Here is a 26,596-nt window from a genome sequence, read left to right on the forward strand (position 1 = left end):
ATAGACGCGATGCATAGAACTATTGTACAGTACATGTGAGACGCTTGCGAAATTGTCAGAGACGGTCGGCGAGACGGAGCACCAAAGCAAGAGGAAGGACCGGAGCACCCCTGGCCGAGGGGAGGATTTGCCCAGCGGGCCTACACCTGTAAGGCGGTGACGTACTTCTGTACACAGTTGACCCAATTCTCCTCGGTAACCCCTCCTGCTCGGTCGGCTTGAGCGGCCTCCCAAGCCTGCCACCACCAGGAGTGCGTCTCCTCATCGACCCCGCCAATGTCTCTCGTGTCCCAGGGCTTCTTAAGAATGTAATGGACGTTCTTGGCCGCCTCGTCCCGCCACATGTCGGGGTGAGCTTGGCGCAGCTTCTTTAATGCATTGTAGATGTATGGAAGAGGTCGGAAGGAGCCGTGATAGAATCGAGCCAAAAAGTCTTGATCAGGAAAACGATACGTCTGTACGATTGGAGAGGAGGCAATCTCGTGAGCCATGTCTATGAGGACGGAGGAAGACGGAGAGAGGACGACGAGGCCAGAGTTGAGCAAGTGGTACGTCGGTGGCGAGTCGGCCGTGAGGGGCGTAGGGGCTGTCAGGCAAGAAGGGTGCGACTGAGGCGTGAAAGCACAATTTTGCGGGATCCTGCACCAGCAGAAGCAAAGGCCAGTCAGCACCAATTAGCGACACAGGTGAGGCCCAGCGCCTACGACGAATGCTCACCAGGTAGCAGGGTAAGTCTTGATCTTGTCTGGATTGCAGGTACAAGCAAAGGTGGCTGCGATGCCTTCCTTGCCTTGAGGGCCGTTCTTGGGCAACTCCACGTGGAAGAGCTCATCCATGTTGGCCCTCACCAGCATATCTGAGTCGACCAAGACCACTCGATCATATTCCTCGAGGTCCCAGGCTCGCAGCTTCGTCCACACCTCGGCGAAGCGATGCTGGGCGAGTTGTTTGGCCTCGCCGGGGATGCCCATGCGCTGTACCTCGACCACTTTGCAGCCCAGCTGTCGGACCGTCTCAATGGCTTGGGCTGAGCAGGAGCCGCGGACAGTCATGACGACCAAAGGATAAGCGGATGCGTGGGGTCCTCGCAGCAGCGAATGCGCAAAGACGCTACAGAGAGGAGATATGACGAAAAGCACAGGGTATCAGTCTTCGCGTCCGAGCTGCGAGCTTGTCTCGCTGCATGCGTGAGCGATACTTACGCCAGACCTGGCATGTAGATGTCTCCAGTCATCAAAGTCGCCCAGCATCCGTTTGTGGAAGCCGACGAGGCGGCAGATGACCTCGACGAAAGGATTGTGCTGCCACTATCCGTGGAGGAAGTCAGACTGGGAGACATGAGGAGGGAGAAAGAAGGATGGGAAACGATGGCGGATGAGGAGAGACAGAGCAGAGGCAAAGGAGAGAGGAAAGGAGAAGAGAGCCACACAGGAGGGAGCGATAGGGACGCCCACAGGCACAAGATGATGACGGCGAGGACGACGACGAGGTGGAAAGGTGGAGAAGACGATGAGCACTCTCACCCGCGGGACCTTCCCCACGCAGCAAAACGTAAGCCACGCGGAACCGGAGATCTGTGCGGAGCGATCGGGAAGAAGCGCCGGGCCCCACTTTGCCGGTTTCCACGACTACAGACCTTCTCCCTCGAACCTTTCTCCCTCCTCGCCATCCAACCCCACCCTTTGCAACGCCAATCTAGCTCTTCTCAATGTCGGAAACCACTCCTTTTGATCCAAGCGAACACACCCACAGACGGTACAATCCTCTCTCGCGGTCATGGGTACTCTGTTCGCGTGAGTGGCCTGCTGCAAGACGCTCTAGACCTGCCTCTGAGCTCCTTCTTCCCCTCCCTCCCTGCGAAATCCACCAGCTCACCGCACAAAGAGGCCCTGGCAAGGAGCTCAAGAGTCGGCAGAGGTACCTCAGCTCCCTGAGTACGACCCAAAGTGTTACCTCTGTCCCGGCAACGAGCGAGCTACTGGCGAAAAGACGCCTTCGTACAGCTCAACGCATGTGAGTGTGTTGCATATCACTGAGCTGTTGATTCAAAGCTGGTGCTAAAGAGCTGCCATCCACTCCAAGATGTTTGAGAACGACTTCGCCGCACTCAAGCCCGAGACTGCTGTTGGTAGACCTCAAGGTGAGTCTAGAGCTACAATTGAGAAAGACAAGTGAGAGCTGCGACCTGACCTGAGTACGGCCTCTCCTTCTCGCTGTGCAATAGACATCAACCCACACCCCTTGATACGCTCCCAACCCGCCAGAGGCAGGTGCTTTGTTATCTGCTTCAACCCAGCTCACAACCTCACCATCGCAAACCTGAGCACTCCCCCCTATTCACCATCAACGCATATCGTACCAATCATCGAGGCCTGGAAAGCAGCTTACGCCTCCATACCGCTAGACAATCCCTTCGTCAAGTATATTCAGATATTTGAGAACAAGGGATCCGCAATGGGCTGCTCCAATCCACATCCTCACGGCCAAGTATGGAGCTTGGATTACGTGCCGGAAGAACCTGGTAAGGCGCTCGCCAGCCAGTGGGAGTATGCACAGAATCCGAGCAATGACAGGGAAGGGGATCCCAAGAGCGTAAACGGACGTCCGAACCTGCTTCTCACATACGCCAAATGGGAAATGGACCAGCCTGGGACACCGAGGGTGATTGCAAGCAACGAAGACTGGATCGCTGTCATTCCCTATTGGGCAGTCTGGCCTTTCGAGGTGAGTACCTTCGATGCGACGATTCAGGGCACTGCGTTCGCTAACATTCGGCCTCCTGATTACGATGTAGGTCCTGGTCCTGCCTCGCTCCGCACACTTGAACCATCTGCTGGCGTTTTCGTCGGCCCAAGTGCAATCTTTTGCCGCGATCATGGGGGAGGTGACGCTACGATACGACAACCTCTTCGAATGCTCGTTCCCGTACTCGATGGGTCTGCACCAGAGACCGCTGCCACCTCGCAAGGCATCGTCGCTCAGCGAGGAGCAGAAGATCGAGGAGCTGCAGTGGGATGAGGCACAATTCCACGTGCACTTCTACCCGCCTCTGCTCAGAAGCAAGACAGTCAAGAAGTTTCAAGTGAGTTTTGCATTAAGGCGGCCTTCGCGTCTACTTTTTGCTGAGCTATACCGACCCCTTCTCGCATAACAGGTGGGCTTTGAGATGCTTGGAGAGCCTCAAAGAGATTTGACCGCTGAGCAAGCGGCCAAGCAATTGAGGGATGTCGATACAAAAGAACACTACACCGTCAGGATCACCAAGGGCGACGCTGGCGCTGCTTAATCGGATCGGGCGACGTGCAAGGGGTGCGGAAGTGGCATACCACCATCTCTCCGGCGTTTATCCGTAAAAAAGGCCATGGCCCCTGCGCTCCACTGTGATCTTCGAACATCTACGCGTCGACTCCGCTCGCGTTTGGCGCCATGTCCCTTGTCGGAAAATATTAAGCGTCTTTGCGTCCTTTCTCTGCCATCTGTTCATACCGTTTTGCCTTCTCCCTTCCCTTCGTCGAAGACTTTGATAGTTTACAGAGCCTGGTGCTCTCATCGACGCTTTCTTGTTCAACCAAGCCCCCACTCACCTTTCGAGAGAAGGGTGCTTTCTATCCTTGTCGCTGGTCGACCTTTCTCCCTCCCCTTCTCCACACATACTGCCGAGGCACACAAGTCTCAACGACTCAAACAAGCATGACGCACACCTCAATCTGCTCAACCGTTGTATCCAAGCCACCTCTCTTGGCGCGTGCAAAGGCTCCAAGGTTGGGGCAGAAGATCATCGATGATCTCCTGCCTCAGCAGACAGCGTCGGCCTCTGCCTCTGATGCGGTAGATTCTAGTACCTCTTCAGCAGATGCAGATGCGGTGCAGGCACGTGCTCTGTGGGCCAAGAGGAAGCCTGCAGTTGCTAGTGTCACCATGACAATTACCGTGCCTGCAGTAAGCAGGCCCACCGCAACGACTTCATCAGTCGGGCCACGCTTGGGCCAGGTTGTCTCTATCAATGATGAGGAAGATGCAACTTCCACATCCTCCTCGGCGAGCCGAACAACCTCAACTACCTCGTCGTCGCGAAACACTTCGAAGTCGACGAGCTCGCTAGAGACCAAGACGTCCAGTAGCTCCACGCAGACAGCGTCTAGTATCATCGCAGCTATCACAACTGCGAGTCCTAGCACATCCTCAACTCTCACGAGCCTATCTTCCACCAGCCTGGTCCCTACGACGAACGCTGCGTCCTCCCAGACGCCGTTGTCGTCAACGGCTTCAAGCTCTGCCGCTGCTTCTGCAACGGCTCTTGTCGCCGCTTCAGCATCAGGTTCCAAAAGCCTTTCACATAATACGGTCCTGCTAGTGGTATTGATTGTCGGCGCCGTCATCATTGCAGTCGTAGTTGCATGCGGTCTCGCATGGCTGTGTCGAAGATCCCGCAAGCATGCACGAATCACTGAAAACGGAGAGGATGGCGACTTTTATACGCAGCCGTGGGCACCTCGTCGTCCATCACTGCCAAGCGAGGCTGCCGAGAGCAAGGAGGACCTCGGGATGAACCAGCCGTATTACGACAGCTATCTCGCTGGAGCTATCCCGCAGTACACGGCCGAGGTGGATCCGAGGGCGAATAGAATATCACAGGCCAGCATCGTGTTGGCTCCTCCCTATAAACTCAAGAGTCCCGTGATTGGCGAGGATGGATTCTCCCACAGCCTGCACAGCAGTGAACATGGGCACGGCCCTGTCTATGCGCACTCGTAGTGCAGACGACGTTATAATTAGATTGGCAATCAATAAAAAATCTTCAACCCGACCTGACGCCCGAAGTGGCAGCTCGCACTAATCAGCGCTCTGTAAGATTTGCGTTGATGACGACATCTGTCTTGATACTGCTGACCAATGCCCTCTATTGCGCTATGTGACATGATGATATGATATTCCCTCCTCACACTCTGTCCTGTCCCGCCGCCAGAGCTCTCAATTTGGACCATGGCTCGCTCCGGTCCAGATCGATGTCCACCCCTACCTCACCCAGCTCCTTGAGATCTTGCTCCAATCGAGCAACGTCGACTCGCATTTGCACCTGCATACGGACCCACTCGCTATCGTCGCCGTTGCTCGTACCCGGCGCAGTCTGATTGCTGAAGTTGCTGCCACCTCGGAAAAAGGAGCTTGCTAAGCCTCCAAATCCACCACTTCCTGTCATGTTGCCGCGCTTGAGACGTCTGAGCGATTCGTAGTTCTGTATCATCTGTGTCAATGAAGCGGCATAGCTATTCGCGGATCGGAAAGGCAGGAGGATCAGATAAGCTGGCTTTTGTCGCCGTGCACTCTTCGACTGCTCACCGCATCGCCACATCGTCGACCACCTCAGTCGCCCATGATAGTCTATACTCCTTGGCGACCAGTCTACCGGGCGTCATGAATTGTTCGCCAGATCTGTCGCCTTTGCCCAAGAAAGCTCGCAGGGGCCTGAAAATCTGTGGCACAAAGTAGCTAGGCTCTACCTGGCTGCTAAGCAATTCAGCGTTGGGCGTCGAGGGACCGCTAGTGCCCCCTCGATATTGTGTGTTGATAGAGCGGACAAGGCGGAGAGCCTCTGCACAACGACTCTTAAGAAGCGATACAATGGCAGCACCAACAGAGGGTAGTAGTCTGCTCTCGTAAGGAAAGGCATCAGTAAGAGCAGCTGTGAGAACGTGACAATGACCGAAATGTTAGCTTGAAAGCGGGCGTGTAGCGGCACTATCGAATTGGCTGCCTTACCTGATATCTCAGACGGTAAAGTCGAAGCTTCTTCGCTCCACCCTCTGGTGGAGGAGGTCATTGGAATGATGTCTTCCTTCAGCCGACGAGCAGCCTCTGATCGGAACCATACGGCATCTGCGGCGAGGATAGCCAGAGCTTTAAGACTGCGTTCATCCAGAGTTTGGGAGTCCAGGTCCGGTGTAGCACTGCGAGATGGAATAGCTCCTCCTCCCTGAGAAATTGCAAACTACAGTGGCCACATATGGATAGGATCGTATCAGTCACTTTGCATTGACATGTACCCAGTCTTGCTCACTCACCTGTCGATTTGAGACTGCATTGAGTTCATCTACTTGGCCTTCGACCTTAGTAAGGAGCATCTGCTGATCGCACATCCAAGTATAGTACCTTGCAACGACCATCAAGCTGAGCTTCAGCTGTCTCGCGATCAGTGGAGTCAGATGAGCACTCCGCGACCAAGGCGCCACAAAGGCAACGATAGCACTTTGTGTCGCTGTGAGCAACGGCAATGGCTGCGCTTCTTTCGGCGTAGCAAAGCTCCGTGGCATTGGTGCGAGCTCGCTCTCGAACGAGGTGGCGATACTGCGATACCGCATTTGGAAGTATACAGAAAGTTGCCAGCGCTTCATGAAAGCAAGAAAGCTTGGGTGTTCTCGCCAAGCTCTCTTGGCCTCTGCGCTTGGGCAGTAATGAGACAGGATATCGAGGAAATCTTGTGTGGTGGTATAATTCTGATGTTGGAGGAGCGAAGTTACTGGTCAGAACACATAAGAAAAAGATCAGTGCTCAAGACACTCACGCGATGGAACTCATCCGGTGCGCCGACATAGAACAGCCTCTCCCCGACTTGTCCAATCAATGCAGTCGAGATACTGGACCAAATGACAGCTTCGAACGGTTGTATTCTGCTGTGTCGCTTCCGTGCTGACTCGTTGGACTCATCGCTAGACAGTAGTGTCTTCGGTCGGTTCCCAATCGGGTCGAAAGACTCGAGCAGAGCTGTCAGTCCACGCATACTGTGGACAAAGCGAATGATCGTGTTGAACATCGGAAGGAATGGGCTCATGTCTCTTGTGTCGTCAGTATGTAGCAGCGGAGGGCCCCCATTTACTTGCAGGTGAGAAGCAGCTGAGGACGCCAACGCTCGAAAGTGGGTATTTCGTACATCTCGATCAAGACGTACGAAGTCTTGGCACCATGGTGCGACAAATTTCTCGCAAAGATGCTCCTGCACCTCAGTGATAGAAGTCTCGACATCGGTGCCGATGCTTGTCCATGCCTCGAGAAGCATTATCATCCATGTCTTTCTCTCTTTCATCTTCTCGGAGAGCGCCTGCGATTGCGACAAACCAGGCGCGATCCGGCTCCATCGATCAAGATCGCCGATACTGTTCGGATTTGAGACAAGCCCGGCAGGCTCATCGATCTCGACCAGTAAAGCTCCAGGTGTCATGAGACGACTGAACAAGCTGCGTAGGTCTCCCTTCAGTGTGGTCTGAATAGCCGAGAGGCGCTGCTCGTGTCTCTCAAGAAAAGGGACCTTGTTCGAAAGCGCTGATGATGAGCCTTCAAGGATCTGCGCATCCTTCGCGTGAGCTGGCAGCTTGGCAGCGGCTCGTCGAAGGAAGTCGAGACTTTCCCAAGTTGTTTTCGCTCGTGCTATCCTTGTTGGGAGATCAAGATTGCGGCCTGTATGGTGCAACTGCTTTTGCGGAGCAGCTTTTGGCATCGCTTCGGATTGCAGAGCGACATTCGCCAGATTGCGACGGTTCACAGCAGATGACGAGGCATCGGAATCATATGTACCGAGCTCATCTTCTAATGAAGAGCGATCACCTCCATTTTGTTCATTGTTTGGATGTCGCTCCCCTTTCATTCTTCTGATGAGGTCGTCATCATCTTCGTGAGGACGGCCGCTTGCTCTGGAGGCGCTTCCGTGATGAGGCCGTGGAGAAGGGTTCGCTGTGGCTCTAGCAGACGAGCTCGCTACTTCAGCCCCTGTCGGGATCAGCAGCAAGCCTTCGAGGCGCTGTACCGTATCTGAGAAGGAGAGCAATGCCCTGAGATCCGTCTGCGAGATGCATCACAAGTAGGGCGCGATCAGCATCTCTCGTAATGCAGTGTCTAAAGCCCAAATACTCTCGTCTCACCTTTCGCGTTTCGATGGCTTGCCGACTGGTCAGCAAGTGCAGTACGTCCGATTGCGCAGCCATGACTTCATCTCTCTCCTTGTCTACACAAAGTCTGACGCCTTCCAAGCCTTCTTGCCCGCTGTCACCCGCCCAATGCGCCAGCCGGTCTATCCGCTGTCGTTCGCCTCCCAGTCTCGCAGCAAGCGCAATGAACTCTTTGTACTCGTCATCTACGACCGTCTCCAGCTCTCCTGACAGCTGGTCGTCGTAAGCTGTAAGCTGCTTCGAATGTGATCCAAGTGAGGCAGGCAGGAGAGAGCACAACAGATCAGAAGGATTGAAGACCTCGCCTGCGCGCAGAGCCGGGGAAGAGTGGGAGAGGGGCGTAGCAGATGGCAGGGTCATGTGGTGGTTGTCCGGCCGAGTGTGATCATGTTCATACTCCAGATGCTCCGTTGTCGCCATGGCAGCATCGAACGGGCAATGGGAACAGGAGCCGAGGACGTAACGATGATGAACAGCAGGCCTACCAAGACGACGGAAGTGGTGAGTGAGTGTGAGCCCCATGTCACTTCCGCCCAACGCTCCTCTGCACCGTCCATCTCCGCCCCACTTCCGTCGACGCGTCTTGCCGCTTCTCGAGTTGCTGTTACTTTGAAGCCTCGACGACTACGCCACTTTACACCATCCTCGAGGTCATCGCCTGCCTGCACCTCAGCCCCGTGACTGCCTGAAGACCTTCGCACCTCAATCGTGTCTGAGAGTTCTCGACCAGACTCTTCTGCCGACACAGCTCGTGCGCCGAGCCTTATGACGACTGTCGAGGCCGATACCGATAGCTTCGATGAGTTCGACCTCGACGAGTCAGCAATTGCGCACATCGACGCCGTAGCTGGCGCTCTACTAAGCAGGAACAATGGACAGCCTGATGGAAATGCGGATACGCCGATGAGTGATGCCTCGACCAATGCATGGGGATCTAAGGACCCTTCCGTAGCAAAGCGGTCAGGCGTTCACGGCAGTTCGATAGCCAATGGCCACGGAAGCAACGGGGACAGAAGGACGAATCAAGGGCAGCGCAATGCTTCGTACTCGCATACAGGTCGAGGGCCGGAGCATGGTGGAGGAGAGATGGACGCGGGTCCCTCAGCCTCACGAGGACGACCCTTGATCCGCACATCATCTGGTCCTCTTCCGCCTACACAGTACGTCCAGCGAAACCTTTTTGGTGAGGTCGCTCAATCTTCAGCATCCGGATGCCTGGTCATGTCCTCTCAGGCTCGCGTGGAGCACGCTGGTACGAAGAGGGCGAAGCGTACAAAACAGTGGGAGAGGGCTGATGATGTGGCAAGCAGATGTCGGAAACCGATGCGATCAGGGGGTCTTCAGAAGACGCAAGAGAGCGATGACCTTCCGGATCCTTGGGACGTCGAAGAATGGGAAGAGCGGGACCATCACATCGGACGAGAAGCTTCTTCAGGACAACTGCGGCCAGGGAGTGTCAAGCTTCCCCCAGACTCGATGAAGCTGCAGCTCGATAGCAGGGCAGCTGAGAAATTCATCTACCCAGTCAACATGACTAAGCGTGACTACCAATTCAACATTGTACAGAGGGCTCTATACGACAATGTCTTAGTAGCACTTCCTACTGGCCTCGGAAAGACGTTCATCGCCGCCGTTGTCATACTCAATTTCTTTCACTGGTATCCCCAAGGCAAGATCGTCTTCGTTGCTCCGACAAGGCCTCTCGTCAATCAACAGCAGATGGCTTGTCATGGCATTTGTGGGCTACCATGGGATCTTGCTTGCGAAATGACCGGAAACACGAGCAGGAGCAGAAGAGGCGATGAATGGCAAGAGAAGAGGATATTCTACATGACGCCGCAAACGCTCGATAACGATCTGCGCACAGGAGACGTGGATCCGAAAGATATCGTTTGCCTCGTCGTCGACGAAGCGCACCGGGCAACGGGAAATTATGCGTACTGCAATATTGTCGCGCAGATCCAGGCCGTCAATCCCTATTTTCGAATCCTTGCGCTGACTGCTACGCCAGGCAGTACTGCCGAGAGAGTGCAAGAGGTGATCGATAATCTCCACATTAGCCTCATCGAGCTACGGACGGAGGAGGCGCTAGACATACGCCAATATGTCCACAAGAAGCACGAAGAGACGATCATCGTTCAGATGACGGATGACTTCAGACACATCCGTGATCTTTACCTGGCAGTGATGCAAGACAATTGTGAAGCTCTAGTGAAGCATGGTCTTCTACCAAACGCCGACCCCTCAACACTTCATCCCTTCCGTGTTCGCTCTGTCTATGCCGAACGCAGAGACATTATTGCGAAGAAGAGATGGCTGGGAGCTACAATTCAAGAGACCGCTCGGATGGCTGAAGCTCGTGCCCACCTCGACGTCTTTTCGATCAAGATGTTTCGCGGTAGAGTGCAAGATCTAGTCGACAGCATGAAGAAGCAGGATGCGAAGAAGATGAAGTTGGCGCAGATTTTGAATCTTGCTGCATCGATCCCAGATCAAGCGCACCCCAAGATGGTAGCTGCCGTCGACACCATAATTTCTCACTTCAATAAAGAGCAGCAGCAAGGGAACGTATCCAGTAGGGTCATGGTATTTTGCTCCCTTCGAGAGTGCGTACACGAGATCGTAGAATTGCTAAATGCTAATGAAGGATTGAAGGCCACCTCTTTCATCGGCCAGTCGGCTGACAAACAGGGCCGGGGCTTGACACAGAAGCAGCAAAAGGAGATCATTGAGAAGTTCAAGAAAGGAATCGTGAATGTCATTGTGGCCACTTCGATAGGGGAGGAGGGCCTCGATATTGGCGAGGTGGATCTCATTGTCTGCTATGAGGCGGTGAAAGACTCCGTTCGCATGCTTCAACGGGTCGGTCGAACGGGTCGCAAGAGAGATGGGAGGATCGTAGTCCTCATGTCTGAAGGACCAGAGTCTAGCATCTGGCAGAAATCAAAGGACACCTACAAAGGGGTGCAACAGACTATCAATGCAGGCCACAGTGTTACCCTATTTGATGACGTGCCTCGGCTTATTCCTCCAAGCATACGGCCCATTCCCACCTTCGAGGAGTTGGACCAACCTGACTTCAGGCCTGACTTCATCGGCAAGAAGGTGCCGCTCGCAGCGAAGACCGCTCGAGTCACGGAAAAGGCGAAGCGACGCAAGGAGCGTTTGACCGATGTGAAGCGCAATGCACCCGAAGGTGCTCTCATGGGATTCTTGCGGGCTTCATCGTTGACTTCCAAAAAGGGCAAGAGCCGTCTGCAAGAAGGCGATGATGAAGACTTGGACGATGCCTCAGGGAAGGTCCTCGCGGAAGGTCGTCGAAAAGATCTTTCCGACGATTCTGACGACGAAGCTCTTGAAAGGGGGTTGAATTTCCATCGAGCTCATCAAAGAAATGCTTCTGACGACGAGCGCAACGCTGGCGCTCTTCCGCAGCCCTCGGACAACCTCAAAAGCTCTACATCTCTGATGCAAAGCAGTCTGTCGTCTCGCAAACGAGGTCAGAGACTCGGCGTCCGACGGCCAGCGCAACGACTTGCGGTCGAATCGTCTGATGACTGGTCCAGCGACGATATAGAGATCGTTCATCCACACGAAGCCAGCACTTCACCGGTCCCCCAGGTGGTTGAGGCAACACGATGTGCTGATGGCCTGGAGTCGGCAAAAAATCGATTGCCACCTATAGCTGACCAAATGTCGAGGGCACGGCAGGAACCGGAAAGCAAGGCGCTGAACTCTTCTCAAGAATTTGACGTCTCTTGGACCATGGACTCGGAAGCTCTAGCCAACTTGACTCAAGAAGTAGTCGAGAACCGCGCTTCCAGTCGTGAGAGTTCCCCAGAAGTGTATCGACGACGCGAGGCTCATCCTCTCGTCGCCTCGCTTGCTGCCCACGACCGTCAAATCGTTCAGTCGGCCGAGCGCGTAGGTCCTGGAGCAACGTCTGACGCAAGAGGGTTGCGAGCAGATGAAGGTGTTCATAACGTCGCAGAGTCCTCCGAATCTCTTTCTCAATCTCGAGACCTCCATCAAGTCGACGTCGTACGCACGCCAGCGAATGGTGTTCTTCGCTCTGCTTTGCGGACTTCATCTAACAAGGAAGCCGCTGACTCGCCCATAGTCAATCGTCACGGGCGGAGGCCCCTGAAGCCGATGGCTCTCACGTCTTCACCCGACCAGACACCCGATCTCTCAGAGAGAAAGGCGAACAAGTTTGGATCGCGAGCATTCCACGAGCTCTCTTCCGATCTCGAAGGAGGTAACGTGCGGCCAGAGAAGCGCGTCCTCGCAGAGACGGCGGCGTCCAAGCATGAAGTTAACGTAAAAAAGGCGAGGAAGCGACAGAAATTGCCAAAGAAGCGCATTGGCAATTCACCTACCTCAAGAGCACTCTTTCGCTTCGAGGCAGATCGAGACACCGATGAGGAACGACGTGGTGTCCGATCTGATTCTGACGATGAGGGTGCCAACACCGATTCGGCTGGCTCCAGCGACCTCGAGCACGTAGGAGATTTCCAGCCCACGCAAGCTCCGAGAGGATACAATCAGAAATCCGTCTACCAGCAGAGCCTGCTGACGCAAGGAGCACCCACTCCTTTCAGACGCAAGACGGTGGGTGGCTTCGTCGGCGGCAGATATGGGCCCCCCAGCACACCGGATAGCCACGAGGGCCCCCGCCATGCCGAGAGGACCAGACATGGTAACGACGATCCAGACGACACGTACTCCGTCGGCTCTTTCGTGTGTGATGACGATGAGATCGAATATGCTTCGGACAACGGCTTGAGTGATGAATAGATGTATATACAAATGCCTAGCAGTCGAAGGGGCTGTAAGTGAGGGGGAAGAAGCTCGACAGACGGATTGGCGATCTATTCAATGTACTCTGATTTGTTCATTCATGTGGCTACCTATCAACGACGGGCACAGTCCACTACTTTTCTGTGTCACTCGCTGGTGCAGACCTAGCTAATTCTTCTACTTTCGTCAGTACCAGGCCTGATGCTTGCGTCCGAGCGCCAGGTTTCAGGACACCTCTTCGCGCTGCTTCAGCGAGTACCTCTTCCCCCACGTCGCTGTCTTGCGTAGCGTAATAATCTACGACTTTCGAGCGTAAGGGAGTGTCCTGCCATACCGCATCTCTGCCCGCCCGAACCAAAGCAACGTTCGAAGTGGTGCGAGTCAGAGCATCGCGAGTGGCTCCCAGCGCCGTTGCAATCCGTAGAGAACCTGAGCCGCGGGGATTGGTGGTGGTCGGGTAAAGGTAGATCAGAGCCACGAGAATCAGCAGAAAGATGTGCCGCACTAAGAACACATTGTGATGCCACTGTCAAGGACAAAGGATGAGGAAGTCCCCATGCACTATCGTGAGAAAGGGCGACTACAGGCCTAACAATCGGACAGAGGGCGCGAACTCACATGATTCCACCAGCTGGTCTGCCGTTCCTCCCACCCCAGCAGGCCAAAGGTGACGGCGCTCTCCAAGCTGACGAGTAGCGAGAGTAACACCGTTGCTGGCCCCCTCCAGTGTCGTGAATTGAGTCTTGATGCCGACAGCACGGGCCTCGAGGCTTCGATCGGATGCGGTCTCCATAGAGGAGCGAAGCCTTGATCTATCCTGTTCATTGAGGCAGAAGAGCACGTAAGGAAGCCTAAAGCCAAGAAGTGTATTGCATAGTCTGTGAGCACCCTGACTAGGGCGTACAAGGTCAGATCCAAGGGCTGCTTGCAGTAATGACACTCCAAGAGGGGGACCGGCCCAAGCAGCAGGTACGTTTGCTGACCAGCGAAAGGCGGAACGGACAGCAGATCAGATGGTCGATTCCATGTTCTCCGCTAACGGATAAGAGCCCTTCATTTCCGAACTCACTCTACCGGCCATACTGCTTAATCGGTGCAGCAGTCGCTCGATCGCATCGCCGTCGTTGGGATCTTCATGATCTGCCATAGCAGCGAAGCTCTGCAGTCCAAGATCGTGAGGAGTAAGTGTGCTTGTCCTACTGCGAAGTGAAGCAGATGGAGCTCCTATGGGTAAGCTCGTAAGTCTGAAGATGTCTCTTGCTTGTCGGTAAGAGGTGGAAAACGGCGACAAGGACCAGACGTGACTCAGGGCCAGTACAGTCGTGACCAGGAGGAGAAGGACATCTGCAGGGCCCCAAATCTTGCGGCGCAGACGGGGCCTCGACGACATGCGAAGCACGGATGCATATCTCAGCAAGATCGGCGTCCCTATCACCAAGGCAAGGGCCAGTATGGGAGAATCGCCTGCCATAGACGAAGTATGGATAAGTGGGCAGAAGAGAGAAACGGCGACGACGGAAAGGGAGGCAAGCTGGCGGAAAGGTGATTGATTCCACAGTCGCGTCCGGAAGGCGAGCGCGGGCGAGATGCATTGGTGGAGGTTGACTACAACGCTGGTCTGTACACGCTGCCTAGGCTTGGAGAGCAGTGGGAACTGCTCCGCAGAGGCCGTCGTCGTCGTCAACTTTCGAGAGGGATCTCCGACAGATCCATATATATGACCGAGGGGCACCGAGATAGCTCATATGGACCCGACTGCTGGCCAGCTCGCCGGTGCGGGCAAAGGATCACAAGCGTCGTCAGCATGGCTGCACGGCAGCAAGTGGACAAGCCGTAACGCTCGACAGCATCATGGAAGCCTGCTGTCCAATCGCAAGGCTGACTTGGTGATCAGAGCCTAAGGTCAATGCTTTCGAGGTCTGCACCCGGAGCAAAGCATTTCAGGACCATTCTGGGACGCTAGACATGCCCACTCAGTGGCCCTATTCCTCACGAGGGGAGCCTAAAGGACAACTAGAGAAGGACTTCTGCTTCGATGCTAGCGTCCTATTCAGTGGTGTCTCCGCCTTAGCAGTGGAGACTGAGTCCTCCCTAGCCTTGCGGGAATCGATGACGCCGCTGCTGAGCTTACTGCGGTGCTGGCCGACCATGCAGCTGGATACCGACTGCCTCTCAAGTGAAACACCCGAGGGCGAACCTCGGCCGATGCTCTGTCGAGGTGATTCAGCTACGCATCACTGTGACGAGTCCGTTCTCTTTGGTGTGGACCCTGGAATGGGAGTGCGGCCGTACCGAGGACCGTTCCGGACTGTTCCGTAGGGAGACCTTTGCTGACGGCCGGTCGTCAATTGAATGGCGATGCGTCAAAGTGAGCTCCCACTGCAAGAGCTTCGTACGAGCTATCTTGTGATATGAGAGATATGAGAGACTGTCTCTCGACCGCTCTTCACCCTCTTTGATAACGTCTCTTGGGCTTGCTGGTTGAGGGACTTCCGTTTGCTCTATCGGAAGAAGTATCAGACCTTCGCGAGGACTTTGCCGACGTGATGCACTACAAGAAAGGTGGCCGCCGGCCCGCCCACTCACGGACACTGCACAGAATCCAGAAGAGTGAATGTTCATGCACCAGGTCTCAATGACTTACTACAGATTCCTCTTCCGAAACACTCATACAGCATTACACTCAGCAAGGATACGGCCTTGGACGACGAAAGAGCTCGATGCGCGAAGGCCGACCTGTTGACACGGCATTGTCCTCCCCCCCTTCCCCCCTTCCTTCGTACCACCCAAGTCTGACGCAAATGCGCAGCTCGTATGTTCAATGCTGGTGAGCAGACACAGATGGCTTGGACGCCGGCGAGTGAGATAGATGGCAGCACAGCAAGGTCTCGCAAGCGAAAGAGAACGCAGTCAGAGCAACGTCGGTGATCATCACCTTAAGTTGGGTGTAAGTACAGTCCTGTACAGTGTTGCGAATCGCAGCTCATATGCAGCTCCATACTGCATCGCAAATGCCCATGATGCTCTCAACAGATTGTTAAAGAAAGGGCACCCGCAACTCTTCCTGAGAGTACTTCATGGGTCCAGTTACTGTATCGTGTACTGTACTCCCCAGCGCCTACGGCAACTATGCAGTGCTGTACAGTACTGTACGATACTGTATCGCATCTTGCCGTGAGGCTCTTGAAGGTGAATGGAGTGTGTGATCTGCTAGTCTGTACAAAACAAGCTGTACTTCCTCGTTGCTGACAGTACTCCTAAACAGCTGGAGTTGAGCCTAGCATGCCAGTTTACTGTACACCGTAGTCAGCCCGAAAGATTGCTGACAAGTCACAAAGTCACGTTCGTTGCCATAGAACTGGTATAACGCCTCACACTAGTGATGTGACAAGGCTAGTGCAGACCATCAAACACAGCAAAAGGCAGGCCTTCAAATCTCATGTCAGGCGGTGACGCTAGGCAGATTTTTGTCTGAAAGATGTACTGTACAGTATGGTCAAGGAAGCTCAGTATGACGCTCACGGAGCTGCTGAATTGTAGGGTACTATTCAATGTTGACGTACTGTACTGTACCATGGAGGCATGCATTGGCCGTTCACTCTGTTCTTGGGTGAGCTCTAGCCAGCTGCAGCATCTGCCAGGTGCGTCCCCTGAATACTCAGCCAAGCCAAAGTTTCTCGGCAGCGCAGTTTCTATCATGACGCTAGCTGAAGTGTCTTTTAAGTCTAGGCTCAGATTGCTCACTTCCCAGGTAGACTGTCACAATGTTTGCCAAGCTCCCAGTTCTCGTCTCTCCTACAGTAGCATGAAATGAGTGACGGATGAAGAAAAGCACTTCCTTGGGCAGCTTGTCCGGTGAGTCCAGTTGCTTTTTGCCTGCTGCTGTACTGCGCAGACCTGAGTGTTGCCGCAATCCCTACTGTGCAGCTGTACTGTAGCCATACAGACGAAGAACATTACAATATGTCTTCATCTTTGCGTACGCAAGTCTCAGCTGTTATCTTGCATTGTAATTCTGTTCTAGACCCGCACATTGAGTACTTTATTCTCTTTGTCGCTCGCCTGGTCAAGTGCAGCAAATTTTGGCAGGGCGTAGCAAAGGCCGGCAGGTCTACAGATTTTCTGCAAACGAGCTCAAATCTCAAGACTGCTCCAGTCTCCACTAAGGTTGGGTTGCAGCACGGATTGCCCCGATACAAGGCAATGTGCTAGACTTACCGTCAAGCTGCCGATCTCGTTCCCATATGTCTACGCTTGAAGGGCAAAGGGCGAGACCTCTTCAAACATTCGCGTACAGTATCGTTGCATACAATAGGCGGGGTACGTTTGCAGAGTGCTGTCGTGCGCAAAAGCAGCTTCTCCTACAGCAGTCTTTTTGTCACTTGCACACAGCGGAATGCACGCCAGATTGGCTCACAAATCTCAGGTTCAGCCAGCGCAAAACACTTTTGGCAGCCTGCAAATTTGATTTTGACAGTCAAATACTGCTCTAGTGCTTGGTGTGGACTGAAATGTTGCTCAAGCAGATCGCCAGGGAGACTGCTAAAATGAATCTGATCTGGCTATTGTTGTGCAACAAAAGGAGTGAGCGTAGATGGAGATGTGCAGAGAGATTGATGTGTACATATACTTGTGAGTACAGGACTGTAGGGTGGCGATCCTTGCAAGCCGGAACACAGCAACGGGCGATCGAAGCATTCTTGCCTGGGTGTCATTGCATGGCTTTCGAGATACAGTATCCTCAGCGCGCAAAGGAGACTCTCAAACTCAGCTGTCACGCTACAGTATTTGCAATTGAAGTAGAAGAGCCTGCAGAAGTACTTTTCCGACTACAGTACTCCTTTCGTCACTCAATTCTCGCAAAATGAGACTCAGATTGGCAGCCTGACAGGAAGTCTGGCAACCTGCCTCGCATCTCAGCTAGCTGAGTCTGAAGTCAAGCCACAGTCGAGCAGATTTGAAGCACTAAAGCAGTATCATGCGACTACTGTGGAATGAGTATTCTGCCAGAATGATTCTGTCGTGGCCAAAATCTAGGCACAGCGGTGAATCTGACGCCCATCCGGCTAGAATTGAGTGACAAAAGAAGTACAACCTGCTCAGACGGTTCGATGTTTTTGCCTCAGATCCGACGCAATGACCGCACTTGCTGCAACTTTTACCTTTTGATTTGCAAATCACGCAACGCACAATCTTCGACCCATTGGACTGAAAACATCATTCACCACGTCTGCAGCAAAATGATTAGAGTACAAGGCATATTCTCTTGATTGCAACGCGGAGTACGGACCGAAATACAATACAGTACAGTAGCGTATACAGTATGCGTTTTATGCATCAAAGTGCTGTTTGCTACAGTATCGGACAAGTGTTTTTGTCCGACTACAATAGCAGCCTTTGCTTCTCTACGAAGCACAATCGTTGCGCCTTTCAGAAGAGAAAAGGCCGCTCGCTGCAGTGATCCAGACCTGGACCTTTGCATATAGTATTGAATGAGACCGCTTTTGCTGTCAATTTTTTTTTTTTTTACCCCTTCATGGCGTTTCTGCTTTTTAGTACAGTGCAGTACTGAATTTCAGTACAGTGCAGTACTGAAAGCATGCGCATGCCATTCTGGCAGCCAGACACTGCTCTAGTGCCCTCTCACTGCTAAGGTGTGGCTTAATCTTAACTCAGATGGCCAAAGTCTGAGGCAGGTTGCCAGACTTTGCAAAAGCCTGCCAACCTGGATCTCATTTGGCTAGAATCGAGTGACGAAAGGAGTATCATCCGTCTTGTGCTGCAGTCAGCACGTATACAGTACAGTACTGTAATTTTCGGTACTGTACTGTAGTACATTACAGTACACTCGGATGCGTAGCCACGTTCTGCCCGTTCTGAAGCTTTGATGTCTCACCAAACCTCTCAATGATGTACTGTACGTCATATAGGGCTTCAACGCGATTCACCATACACTTCCGCGCGCAAAGATTTGAGGGAGCATGACCTTCGATACAGTACAGTACCTTTACTCTAGCCATGTAAGAGTGGCTCCCAAAGTAGTCTCTCTGGAAACGATGGCCCGCAGGCGACTAGGCACAGTTCTTCCTGTCAAAATTGTGTCTGCAGGGTGTTCTGTCCTGTAAGAGCAGGAATAGATTGTGATACTGTGAAGATGTCTCACCCGGGTGCAAAAGGATCCGTTAGCAATTAATATTCACGGCAGTAATCATCTATAGTACCCGCGGCGCTACTGTACAGTATGGCGCCTACCAAATCCATGCTCGGGACAGTCGCAACCACAGTGTTTCAGTGTGCTTCCCAACGAATCGTACAGTAGGGCAAGATGCGTTCTTGTCTGGAATGAGACTGCGCGGCCCATGTCGTTCTGGCATCTGAGCTCCTCGATGTACCTTGCGAACACTGGACCCTGTGAGAGAGAGGCGAGGCTTTTGACTGCGTCAGGTTTTTCCCGGAAGCCCAGACATGACCTCCAGCCTCTCGACCGATTGTCGTCCGACCCCACCAAGCAAGCTCACGAAATTCCTCTCTGGAGACTGGAGCGTAATCTACAGTAGCCTTGGTCAACAGGTCCCCAGACCTTCGGGACACCGTCGCTCCTTGGTCGAGCGGACATTGCTTGACTCTTACGCCCGCTATGGCGGCCACCACTTTCTCGACTGTCGCAATAAATCACACCGCTCAAGGGCACACATACTTTGATTCTGGCCGCTCATCCTGGGACAAAACTTGGCTTTACAAGATGAAGAACGGGAGTGCTGATGGCTGGGTCATGGTGATCGTTCGCGTCTGAGTGAACTCTTTGATACCTTCAATGCCATTGAAACGGCCGTACCCACTCTCCTTCCAACCACCGTGGGGAACGGTTGGGTGATCATGCACAGTGATGGAGTTAATGTGTACCTGGCCAGACTCGATTTGGTTTGCCACCTGTAGGGCCCTTGTCTCGTTGCTTCCGTAGACCGAGGCAGCAAGGCCGGCAGAGGTCCTGTTGGCAAGCTTGACGGCTTCATCATCGGTTGTGAAAGAGGTCACAGCAAGTAGAGGGGCAAAGGCTTCCTCGATGAAGAGCCTCATGTCGGGCTTTGTTCCAGAAATGACCATAGGAGGGATCTGAGCCTTCTCAACGTTGACAGCATTGGGTTCGCCGGCGTGGACCTGAGCGCCTTGCTTCAAAGTGTCATCCACAATTTCACTGGCCCTCTTTGCCGACGCAGAAGAGAAGAGAGCTCGCACCTGCTGGGAAGGACCTTTTGCGTAGTAGTGAAGAGCTTCGCGGTTCTCCCGGAAGATCTTTGTGACCTCAGCGAGGAACTCCTTCTCGACCTTAGCATCGATGATGACGATGGTGGTCGCCATGCAAATCTGACCCGCATTCATGAAAGCGCCGACGATGGCATTGTTCGCAGCCAAAGGAATGTTGGCATCGTCGAGGACGATCTGTGGCGCCTTACCTCCGAGCTCGAGAACGCAAGGCTTGAGGACCTGCGCCGCTTCCGCGGCAATCAGACGCCCCACTCGCGTTGAGCCCGTGAAGTTGATCTTGCGAACGGCCGGGTGTCGAATCAGCGTGCGCGTCACCTCGACGACGTCTTCTGGTGAAGAGTGGACGACAGACAGGGCGCCACGGGGCAGTCCAGCATCATACAAAAGCTGAGCACAAGCCATGTTGGTCCGAGGGGAGTGCTCAGATGTCTTGAGCACGCAGGTGTTGCCAGCGGCTAGGGGATTCAAGATAGCTCGGAGGGCCAACAGGAAAGGTGCGTTCCAGGGCGACTGCGAGAACATTAGGCGGGGAGAGCGATTATGAGTGGGCTTGCATGTGAATCGGTCAGCGCAGCATTCTCAGCCTTGAACTCACGATGCCTAGTACGACACCGTAGGGCTCTCGTTGGATGAGCTCCCTCTTTCCGGAGGCATCGATGCGAGGAAACTCCCCCTTGAGAGCTTGTGTAATGACAGCTGCAGTCTCTTCAAGCTGAGGAATGGCCAGGCCACCGATCTCGAATCCAGCAAAAGCCAGGTCCAAGGGAGTCTCCTCTGCTGTGAGCTTGGTGTACTCCTCGGCGCGTTGGCGCAGGAGCTCTGCAGCCTTGAGAAAGATGTTTCGGCGCTCAGTGTAAGAGGTAGCCTTCCAGGCTGGCAGCGCTGCCGCTGCTGCATCGACTGCTGCGGTCGCCTCTGTCGGGCCACAGCTCACAACTGAGTGGACCTTGGGACCAGCCTCCCGGTCTGGTCGGATGACATCGAAGGTGCGTCCAGTCTCGAGCAGGACCGTGCCTCCGATCAGGGCTGGCACCGGCTGCAGCGTGAGAAACGAGGAGGTCTCGGTCAATGGGCTGGTCTTGTTCGACGACATGGTGGCGATGGTAGCGTCAACGGCAGAAGAGCGGGTACTTGGTCGATTTGCAAGGTAGGGTCAGGATGGAGAAGCGCGAAGGTGACGAGACCCGGGGTAACGTTTAAGGTGTGGTACCGGCGACCCAAAGAGGCGTGCGGTAATGCGGGGATGCTCACCCCGCCGGCAGTCACGGACTCATGTGGGAGCAAACGTCGCGGAGTTGTGGGGGCGAAGGCCGAGGTCTCGGGCTGCGCTGCGAGGCGATGGCAGAGAAACCGGACCGGATCCAATGGCCGGCGATGCGGGAAGGAGCGAGCTTTCGTCCACTGACCGTCACTTCGAGCCTCTTTGCTCGCCTTGTCCTGTCTTCGATGGCGGCATTCACTACCGGCAGGATATCTCTGTCCCGCCATGCGCCTCTTGATGCCATTGCGTCCCGGTCTTCTTACCCCTCAGGAAGCCTGAGCCGTGGCTTCGCAACCGCCGTGACACGCCACCGGATACGAGCCCTGCCTTCCTACCACAGTCAATCTGGCAATCAGGCACCTCAGAGGCGCTTACCATTCTTGGCCAGCCCCTCGCACACGCGGAAGCTATCTTCTGCCCACTCTCCGTCGTCGGCCAAGGGTCCCACTGCTCGCTACGATGAGCTGGTATCTACGAAGGTTCTTAGAGATGATGACCATCAGCGCTCTATCATCGCCCTGCTCCAATCCCTTCATGACGAGTTGAAAGACTACGAGCCACCCGATGCCAGAGCGCCCCTTGGCCACAAGCATGAAGAGTCTCGCGGCCTTGTGAGTGTCGAGCTCATGAAGCAAATGGTGGCGGCAAGCGTAGTAGCCTGACACATCACATAATGTCCTGACGTATCCTTCCTGCCTTCCCTTGTCTGCCATTTGGCGCCAGTTCGCACGCTTATTCGGGAGAGGTGGTGATCAGTCAAGTGTCAAGAGGAGTGAAGACGAGACTCTGGAAATCCCGGATAAGGTGCCAAAAGGATTGTATCTCTTCGGAGATGTTGGTACCGGCAAAAGTATGCTTATGGACCTCTTCTACGAGCAGCTTCCCGACAACATCACCCACAAACGTCGGATCCACTTCCATCAGTTCATGATTGATGCACACAAGCGCATGCACACATTCAAGGCCCTGACCCATCGCCCCAGCGGCATCGTGGTCGGAGCATCGTCTGCCATCATGAGTGGTCTGTCTGCCGCCGGAAGCGAGGCGAGCAGAGCGTCCGGAGATGAAGTGGACCCGATACCTCACGTGGCCATGGAATTTGCCCAAGAAGCGACTGTGCTCTGCTTCGACGAGTTTCAGGTGACAGATATTGCCGATGCTATGATTCTCAGGAGGCTACTGCATCACATGATCGCACACGGAGTAGTGCTGGTTACTACATCCAATCGTCACCCAAATGACCTCTACAAGAACGGCATACAGCGCTCGAGCTTCATACCCTGCATTGAGCTGCTGAAGACCCGGACGATCGTAAAGGACCTTAACTCGGGTACCGACTATCGCAAAGTACCCCGATCATTGTCGAAAGTGTACTATTCCTCGGTGGAGGAGAGCAGTATGCGAGAGTTCGAGAAGCTGTTCGGAGCCTTTACATCTGACCCTTCGGATCCAGAGGTCGATGACCGACAACTGATGGTGTGGGGAAGAAAGGTCAAGGTGCCAACGTCTACCAGCAAAGTCGCTCGCTTTACCTTTCAAGAGCTGTGTGGCACGCCTCGCTCAGCGGCCGACTATATTGAGATCTGCCGGACGTTCCCCACGATCTTCATTCACGACATTCCCAAGATGGGTCTAGATCAGCGCGAGGTTGCACGGCGCTTCATCACATTTATTGATGCGGCCTACGAAAGCAAGCAGAAGATCTTCCTGAGCAGCGAAGTTCCAATTCTGCAGATCTTTGGTGCCGGAGACAAAGGTCACAAGGGTGCAGAGACGAGTGATGCAATGAGGGAAGCTATGGATGCATTGGTGCGTAAGCGACAAGGTGTTTTCTTTTTGGTAGAGTTGAGACTGATCGGGATTTCGTGCTTGCCTCCTCCTCGCGCAGGGTATGACGATTGACCAACTGGGCGGCAACCCCATCTTCAGCGGTGACGAGGAACTCTTTGCGGTACGTGCCTGGACAAAGGGTGTGACATCTACGAGTGCGAGACGCCGTCGCTGATAAGATAACCACTTGCTCCTGCATCTCCACATCCACCGCTCTCTCAGTTTGCACGAATGATATCGAGATTGACAGAGATGGGCACAACACAATATGCAGAGCTAGCAAGCGCCGGGCATCAGGAGGCGCCACCGGAGATGTAGTGCGACAAAGACTTCAGAGGAGATCATGCAGAATACTCATCCGACCCTCTGAATTGGCTTGATGACAGCGCCCGGCTTTGGCTTGAGAACCCTAGGCATGGTCAAGCGTTGGTTCTGCGTCAGTGTATTCCACTCCTGTCCCAGAGGTTGAGCCAAGCTGGCCTCGTACTGCTCGGCAGAGGTGTAGGGGTAAGGCAACTCCTTTGCCTTGTACTTCTCAGCCTTCTTGTCTCGCCGCTCGTTGATGATGACATTGGCCATATTCGCATCCCTTCGCTGGCTTGCGTCCATTCCAGGAATCAACTTCATGTTTGCCTTCTTTTGTGCTGCTTGTGCTGCTCCCGTCTTGTGGCTCTTCTTGATACCCTTTCCGCCCCAGGCACCCCAGCCTGGCAGGGTGGTGTCCACTTCTCGAGGAGCATCTGCCTCGATCTGACGTGCCTTTTCGCTAGCGAATTCTGCTGCAACATCATCGCCGGCGAAAGCTTCTGCAATGAGGTCTCTCTGCGAAATGGCCTTCTTACGATTGCGCGCCGCGCCCCCACTGACTTCGACGGGCTCATCCCCATCCTCCGCTTCGTCTTCTGAGTCTGCATCAGCACCGTCGTCGTCGCGAGCTGCCCTGCTGATCTTGCTTGAAGAAGGCGCAGGAGGTGCAGAAGGCTGGATCTGAAGGCCCTTCTTCGTCTTGTTGCCGCCAGAGCCTAGCATGGCCTTGGGATCGATATCCAGTTGTGCATCCTGCTGCTCCTCTGACCTGACCTGAGTCGCTTTGCTCTTCCGCTTTTCGAGCTTTCTGGCAGATTTTGAAGCCGTCGAGCTGGCTTTGTCGACAAGAGTTTTGCCAGCGCCCGGAGAACGCACCTGACCGGACAGCCAAGGGTTGCTTGAGGGGCTCTCATAAGCATCTGGAGTAGCGAGCGACGGTCGAGATGGCTTCCAGTGACTGTTGGGACTTCGTGCCGGAGCAGCGTGAGCATCGAGAGCTTCATCTGATGAGTCTTCCCCTTGGTCTACGTCTCCGCTGGGCAACGGTCTTGTCACACCGTCGCCGGCTGCCCGATTCTTCTCAGGTTGTAAAAGCTGCCCGCCGAGCTTTCTCCTGCCCACCATGGGTGTCTCATCTCCTGATGACGTAGAATCGTCCGTATTGTCGCGGTCTTCCTTCATCGCACGTAGCTCTCTTTCGAGTTCTTCTCGAGCCTGATCGGCCACTGCATCATCGCGATTGCGGGCATCCTGCATGAACTTCATGTTCCAAACACCCTTTTTACCAGTGTTGTCAGAGCCTGTTCGGTCTACAGCGCTGTCCAGGGCTCTCAGCTCATCAAGAGCACCTTGTCGTGGGTCTTCGTGAGCGCGATCATCTTCATCGCTCGAATCGGAGTCGTCTTCTGAGGAGTCGCCGAGGCCTTTGATCCTTCGCCTGAGTTGTTCGCTTCTTTGCAACTGGTCATTCAGAGCTTGTCGAGCATCGACGTCCTCACTGAGATCCTTGCGACCCAGAGTGGCTTTGGCCCACTTCCCAGTATTTTTGTGCTTGAGAGTAGCCCTCTCCTGCGCTCGATCGCGCTCAGCCTTGATCTGACCGTCTAGATCTTCATTGTCCTCGTCTTCATCAACATCCAGCACGCCTGCTTCGCGAAGGCGTTCGCGTTCCTTATCCTTATCCTTGCGTGCTATCTTGCGATATGTTTTGCTCTTGATCTTGCTGACCCGCTTGGCTTTCTGCTCGGCGCGGAACATCAGATCTCGCATCTTGCGCAGCTCGTCTCGACGGCGCTCCACCTCTGCCGGGTCCATCTGTCGCATGGCCAGCTCCTCGCTCTTATTGATTTGTGCCTCGGACAGACCTTCGCCCTGCAAGATTTGTTCGATTTCGTTCTCGAATGCATTGGTAGGCTTGAAGGTGGCCGACATCTGCGCAGTGGTAGCTTTGGGACGGGATGGACCTCCTTGCAGGGGAAACGATATATGTTCAGCTTCGCGAAGCCTCTTAATGGTCGATTGCCACTTCTCTGCTTCTTCTTTCGATAGATCGTACCCCGCTGCTCTCTGTAAGCGATCCCTGACCACTGCTGGAAGGGGCGCAGACAGGGCCCCACCGCCTCTTCGTGATGCTTTGAGGTTGTGTTTGTCGCTACTGCCAAGGTCATGCAAGGCCTTAGTATCGTTTCTCAGAGCAGTGTGAGTACCGGGAGCAGCATTGGAGAGTGGAGCGAGGAAGTCTTCCAGTGCAAGAGCTCGCTTGTTCGAGCCGGACCCGGATGGAGCCGCAAAGTCTGACTCGGGAACAGCTTCTGTCCGTTCGGCGAGGACCCTGCGCTGCCGCTTGGCACCCGTGACTGAATCTCCGTTGTCTTGTACCGACCGCTTGTTGGAGGGTTGCGCATAGCGAGAGGCCAGGTCATTGAGACGATCATCACCGACGTCACTACCTTCGTCCCCCTCCTCGCCGCTGTCTGTATCGGCATCCTCCGAGCCGTCTGCATCCAGCATTTTGCTCAAATCGACCATACCCTCTTCTTCCTCCTCCTCTTCCTCCTCATCTTCTTCATCGTCGACGTTGCCATTCATATCCTCCCCATCCACGGCATTGCTATGTCTATTCAGACGCGGGTCCTTGCTAGAGGACTTTCCAAAGTCGACGTCCTCATACCGCTCCTCGTCGCTGGCTGCGAATGCTTCATCACTGTCGATGTCCGAATCGTCTTCCTCAGCTATAGCATTGGCATTATCGTCGTCCGAGTCTTCGAGATAGGTTTGGTCCCTCCTTGGCTGCTCCTCCTCTTCAGAAGCGTCTTCGTCATCGAAGTCTCGTCGGCCTTGACGACGGTCGCTATCAGCATCGTCTGTACTGTTACCCGCCTTGACTCTTTTGAGGTGTCGACCAGCGCCCTTGCCTTTACCTTGGTGTTGCTCTACTGCAAAGTCGTAAATGTCGTGTATGCCTCTAGGCTTGGAGGAAGAAGACGCTGCTTTGCCGCCGGTGGTTGCTGCGCTGCCCTTTGCCTCGCCTGCCCTGTGGTGATCGGCCCTGCGGCGGGTGTGAGATGAGGAGGAGGAGGCCGCAGCCTGGGGTGCCTTGCCTGTCCGCCTTGCCATCTTTGGCTTGCCGTCGAGTCGAAGTGGGTGGCAAGTGGTGATGACGAAGGGTAGAGGAGGTGGTATTCTAGGATGC

At 54.3% G+C, this 26,596-nt stretch overlaps 9 protein-coding genes across 9 annotated transcripts; 4 read left to right on the forward strand and 5 right to left on the reverse strand.

Annotated features, from left to right (window-relative positions):
• Positions 1–2: 2 nt before the first annotated feature.
• On the reverse strand, positions 3–1,492 carry BCV69DRAFT_289035 (nucleotide-diphospho-sugar transferase). The gene is made up of 3 exons (XM_025493656.1): positions 1,203–1,492; positions 718–1,110; positions 3–639 (listed from the first exon to the last, which is right to left on the reverse strand). Exons 1-3 carry the CDS (start codon positions 1,337–1,339, stop codon positions 141–143), a joined length of 1,029 nt encoding a protein of 342 aa, XP_025351251.1. The 5' UTR covers positions 1,340–1,492; the 3' UTR covers positions 3–140.
• Positions 1,493–1,633: 141 nt separating this feature from the next.
• BCV69DRAFT_279992 (galactose-1-phosphate uridyl transferase) lies at positions 1,634–3,464 on the forward strand. The gene is made up of 6 exons (XM_025491446.1): positions 1,634–1,793; positions 1,871–2,013; positions 2,083–2,140; positions 2,225–2,724; positions 2,795–3,082; positions 3,155–3,464. The coding sequence occupies exons 1-6, from the start codon at positions 1,709–1,711 to the stop codon at positions 3,284–3,286; spliced, it is 1,206 nt and encodes a 401-aa protein (XP_025351252.1). The 5' UTR covers positions 1,634–1,708; the 3' UTR covers positions 3,287–3,464.
• BCV69DRAFT_279994 (hypothetical protein) lies at positions 3,462–4,813 on the forward strand. The gene has a single exon (XM_025491447.1). The coding sequence runs from the start codon at positions 3,691–3,693 to the stop codon at positions 4,753–4,755; it is 1,065 nt and encodes a 354-aa protein (XP_025351253.1). The 5' UTR covers positions 3,462–3,690; the 3' UTR covers positions 4,756–4,813.
• A 126-nt stretch (positions 4,814–4,939) lies between these two features.
• Positions 4,940–8,360, reverse strand: BCV69DRAFT_296393 (COG2-domain-containing protein; the record flags this gene model as incomplete). The annotated part of the gene is made up of 6 exons (XM_025494003.1): positions 4,940–5,267; positions 5,341–5,683; positions 5,761–5,989; positions 6,063–6,494; positions 6,563–7,834; positions 7,914–8,360. The coding sequence occupies 6 exons, from the start codon at positions 8,358–8,360 to the stop codon at positions 4,940–4,942; spliced, it is 3,051 nt and encodes a 1,016-aa protein (XP_025351254.1).
• A 198-nt stretch (positions 8,361–8,558) lies between these two features.
• On the forward strand, positions 8,559–12,998 carry BCV69DRAFT_279995 (P-loop containing nucleoside triphosphate hydrolase protein). The gene has a single exon (XM_025491448.1). The coding sequence runs from the start codon at positions 8,706–8,708 to the stop codon at positions 12,735–12,737; it is 4,032 nt and encodes a 1,343-aa protein (XP_025351255.1). The 5' UTR covers positions 8,559–8,705; the 3' UTR covers positions 12,738–12,998.
• On the reverse strand, positions 12,874–14,130 carry BCV69DRAFT_296395 (hypothetical protein; the record flags this gene model as incomplete). The annotated part of the gene is made up of 3 exons (XM_025494004.1): positions 12,874–13,266; positions 13,359–13,718; positions 13,810–14,130. 3 exons carry the CDS (start codon positions 14,128–14,130, stop codon positions 12,874–12,876), a joined length of 1,074 nt encoding a protein of 357 aa, XP_025351256.1.
• A 5,345-nt stretch (positions 14,131–19,475) lies between these two features.
• On the reverse strand, positions 19,476–21,247 carry BCV69DRAFT_289038 (aldehyde dehydrogenase; the record flags this gene model as incomplete). The annotated part of the gene is made up of 2 exons (XM_025493657.1): positions 20,602–21,247; positions 19,476–20,516 (listed from the first exon to the last, which is right to left on the reverse strand). Exons 1-2 carry the CDS (start codon positions 21,097–21,099, stop codon positions 19,476–19,478), a joined length of 1,539 nt encoding a protein of 512 aa, XP_025351257.1. The 5' UTR covers positions 21,100–21,247.
• A 205-nt stretch (positions 21,248–21,452) lies between these two features.
• On the forward strand, positions 21,453–23,537 carry BCV69DRAFT_302692 (hypothetical protein; the record flags this gene model as incomplete). Its single annotated transcript, XM_025494640.1, has 4 exons — positions 21,453–21,882; positions 22,013–23,076; positions 23,156–23,218; positions 23,320–23,537. 4 exons carry the CDS (start codon positions 21,453–21,455, stop codon positions 23,413–23,415), a joined length of 1,653 nt encoding a protein of 550 aa, XP_025351258.1. The 3' UTR covers positions 23,416–23,537.
• Positions 22,987–26,582, reverse strand: BCV69DRAFT_279997 (Utp14-domain-containing protein). The gene has a single exon (XM_025491449.1). The coding sequence runs from the start codon at positions 26,518–26,520 to the stop codon at positions 23,452–23,454; it is 3,069 nt and encodes a 1,022-aa protein (XP_025351259.1). The 5' UTR covers positions 26,521–26,582; the 3' UTR covers positions 22,987–23,451.
• Between the last annotated feature and the right edge of the window lie 14 nt (positions 26,583–26,596).

Source organism: Pseudomicrostroma glucosiphilum (assembly GCF_003144135.1).
Source record: "Pseudomicrostroma glucosiphilum strain MCA 4718 unplaced genomic scaffold BCV69scaffold_1, whole genome shotgun sequence".
NCBI classification, from domain to species: domain Eukaryota; kingdom Fungi; phylum Basidiomycota; class Exobasidiomycetes; order Microstromatales; family Microstromataceae; genus Microstroma; species Microstroma glucosiphilum.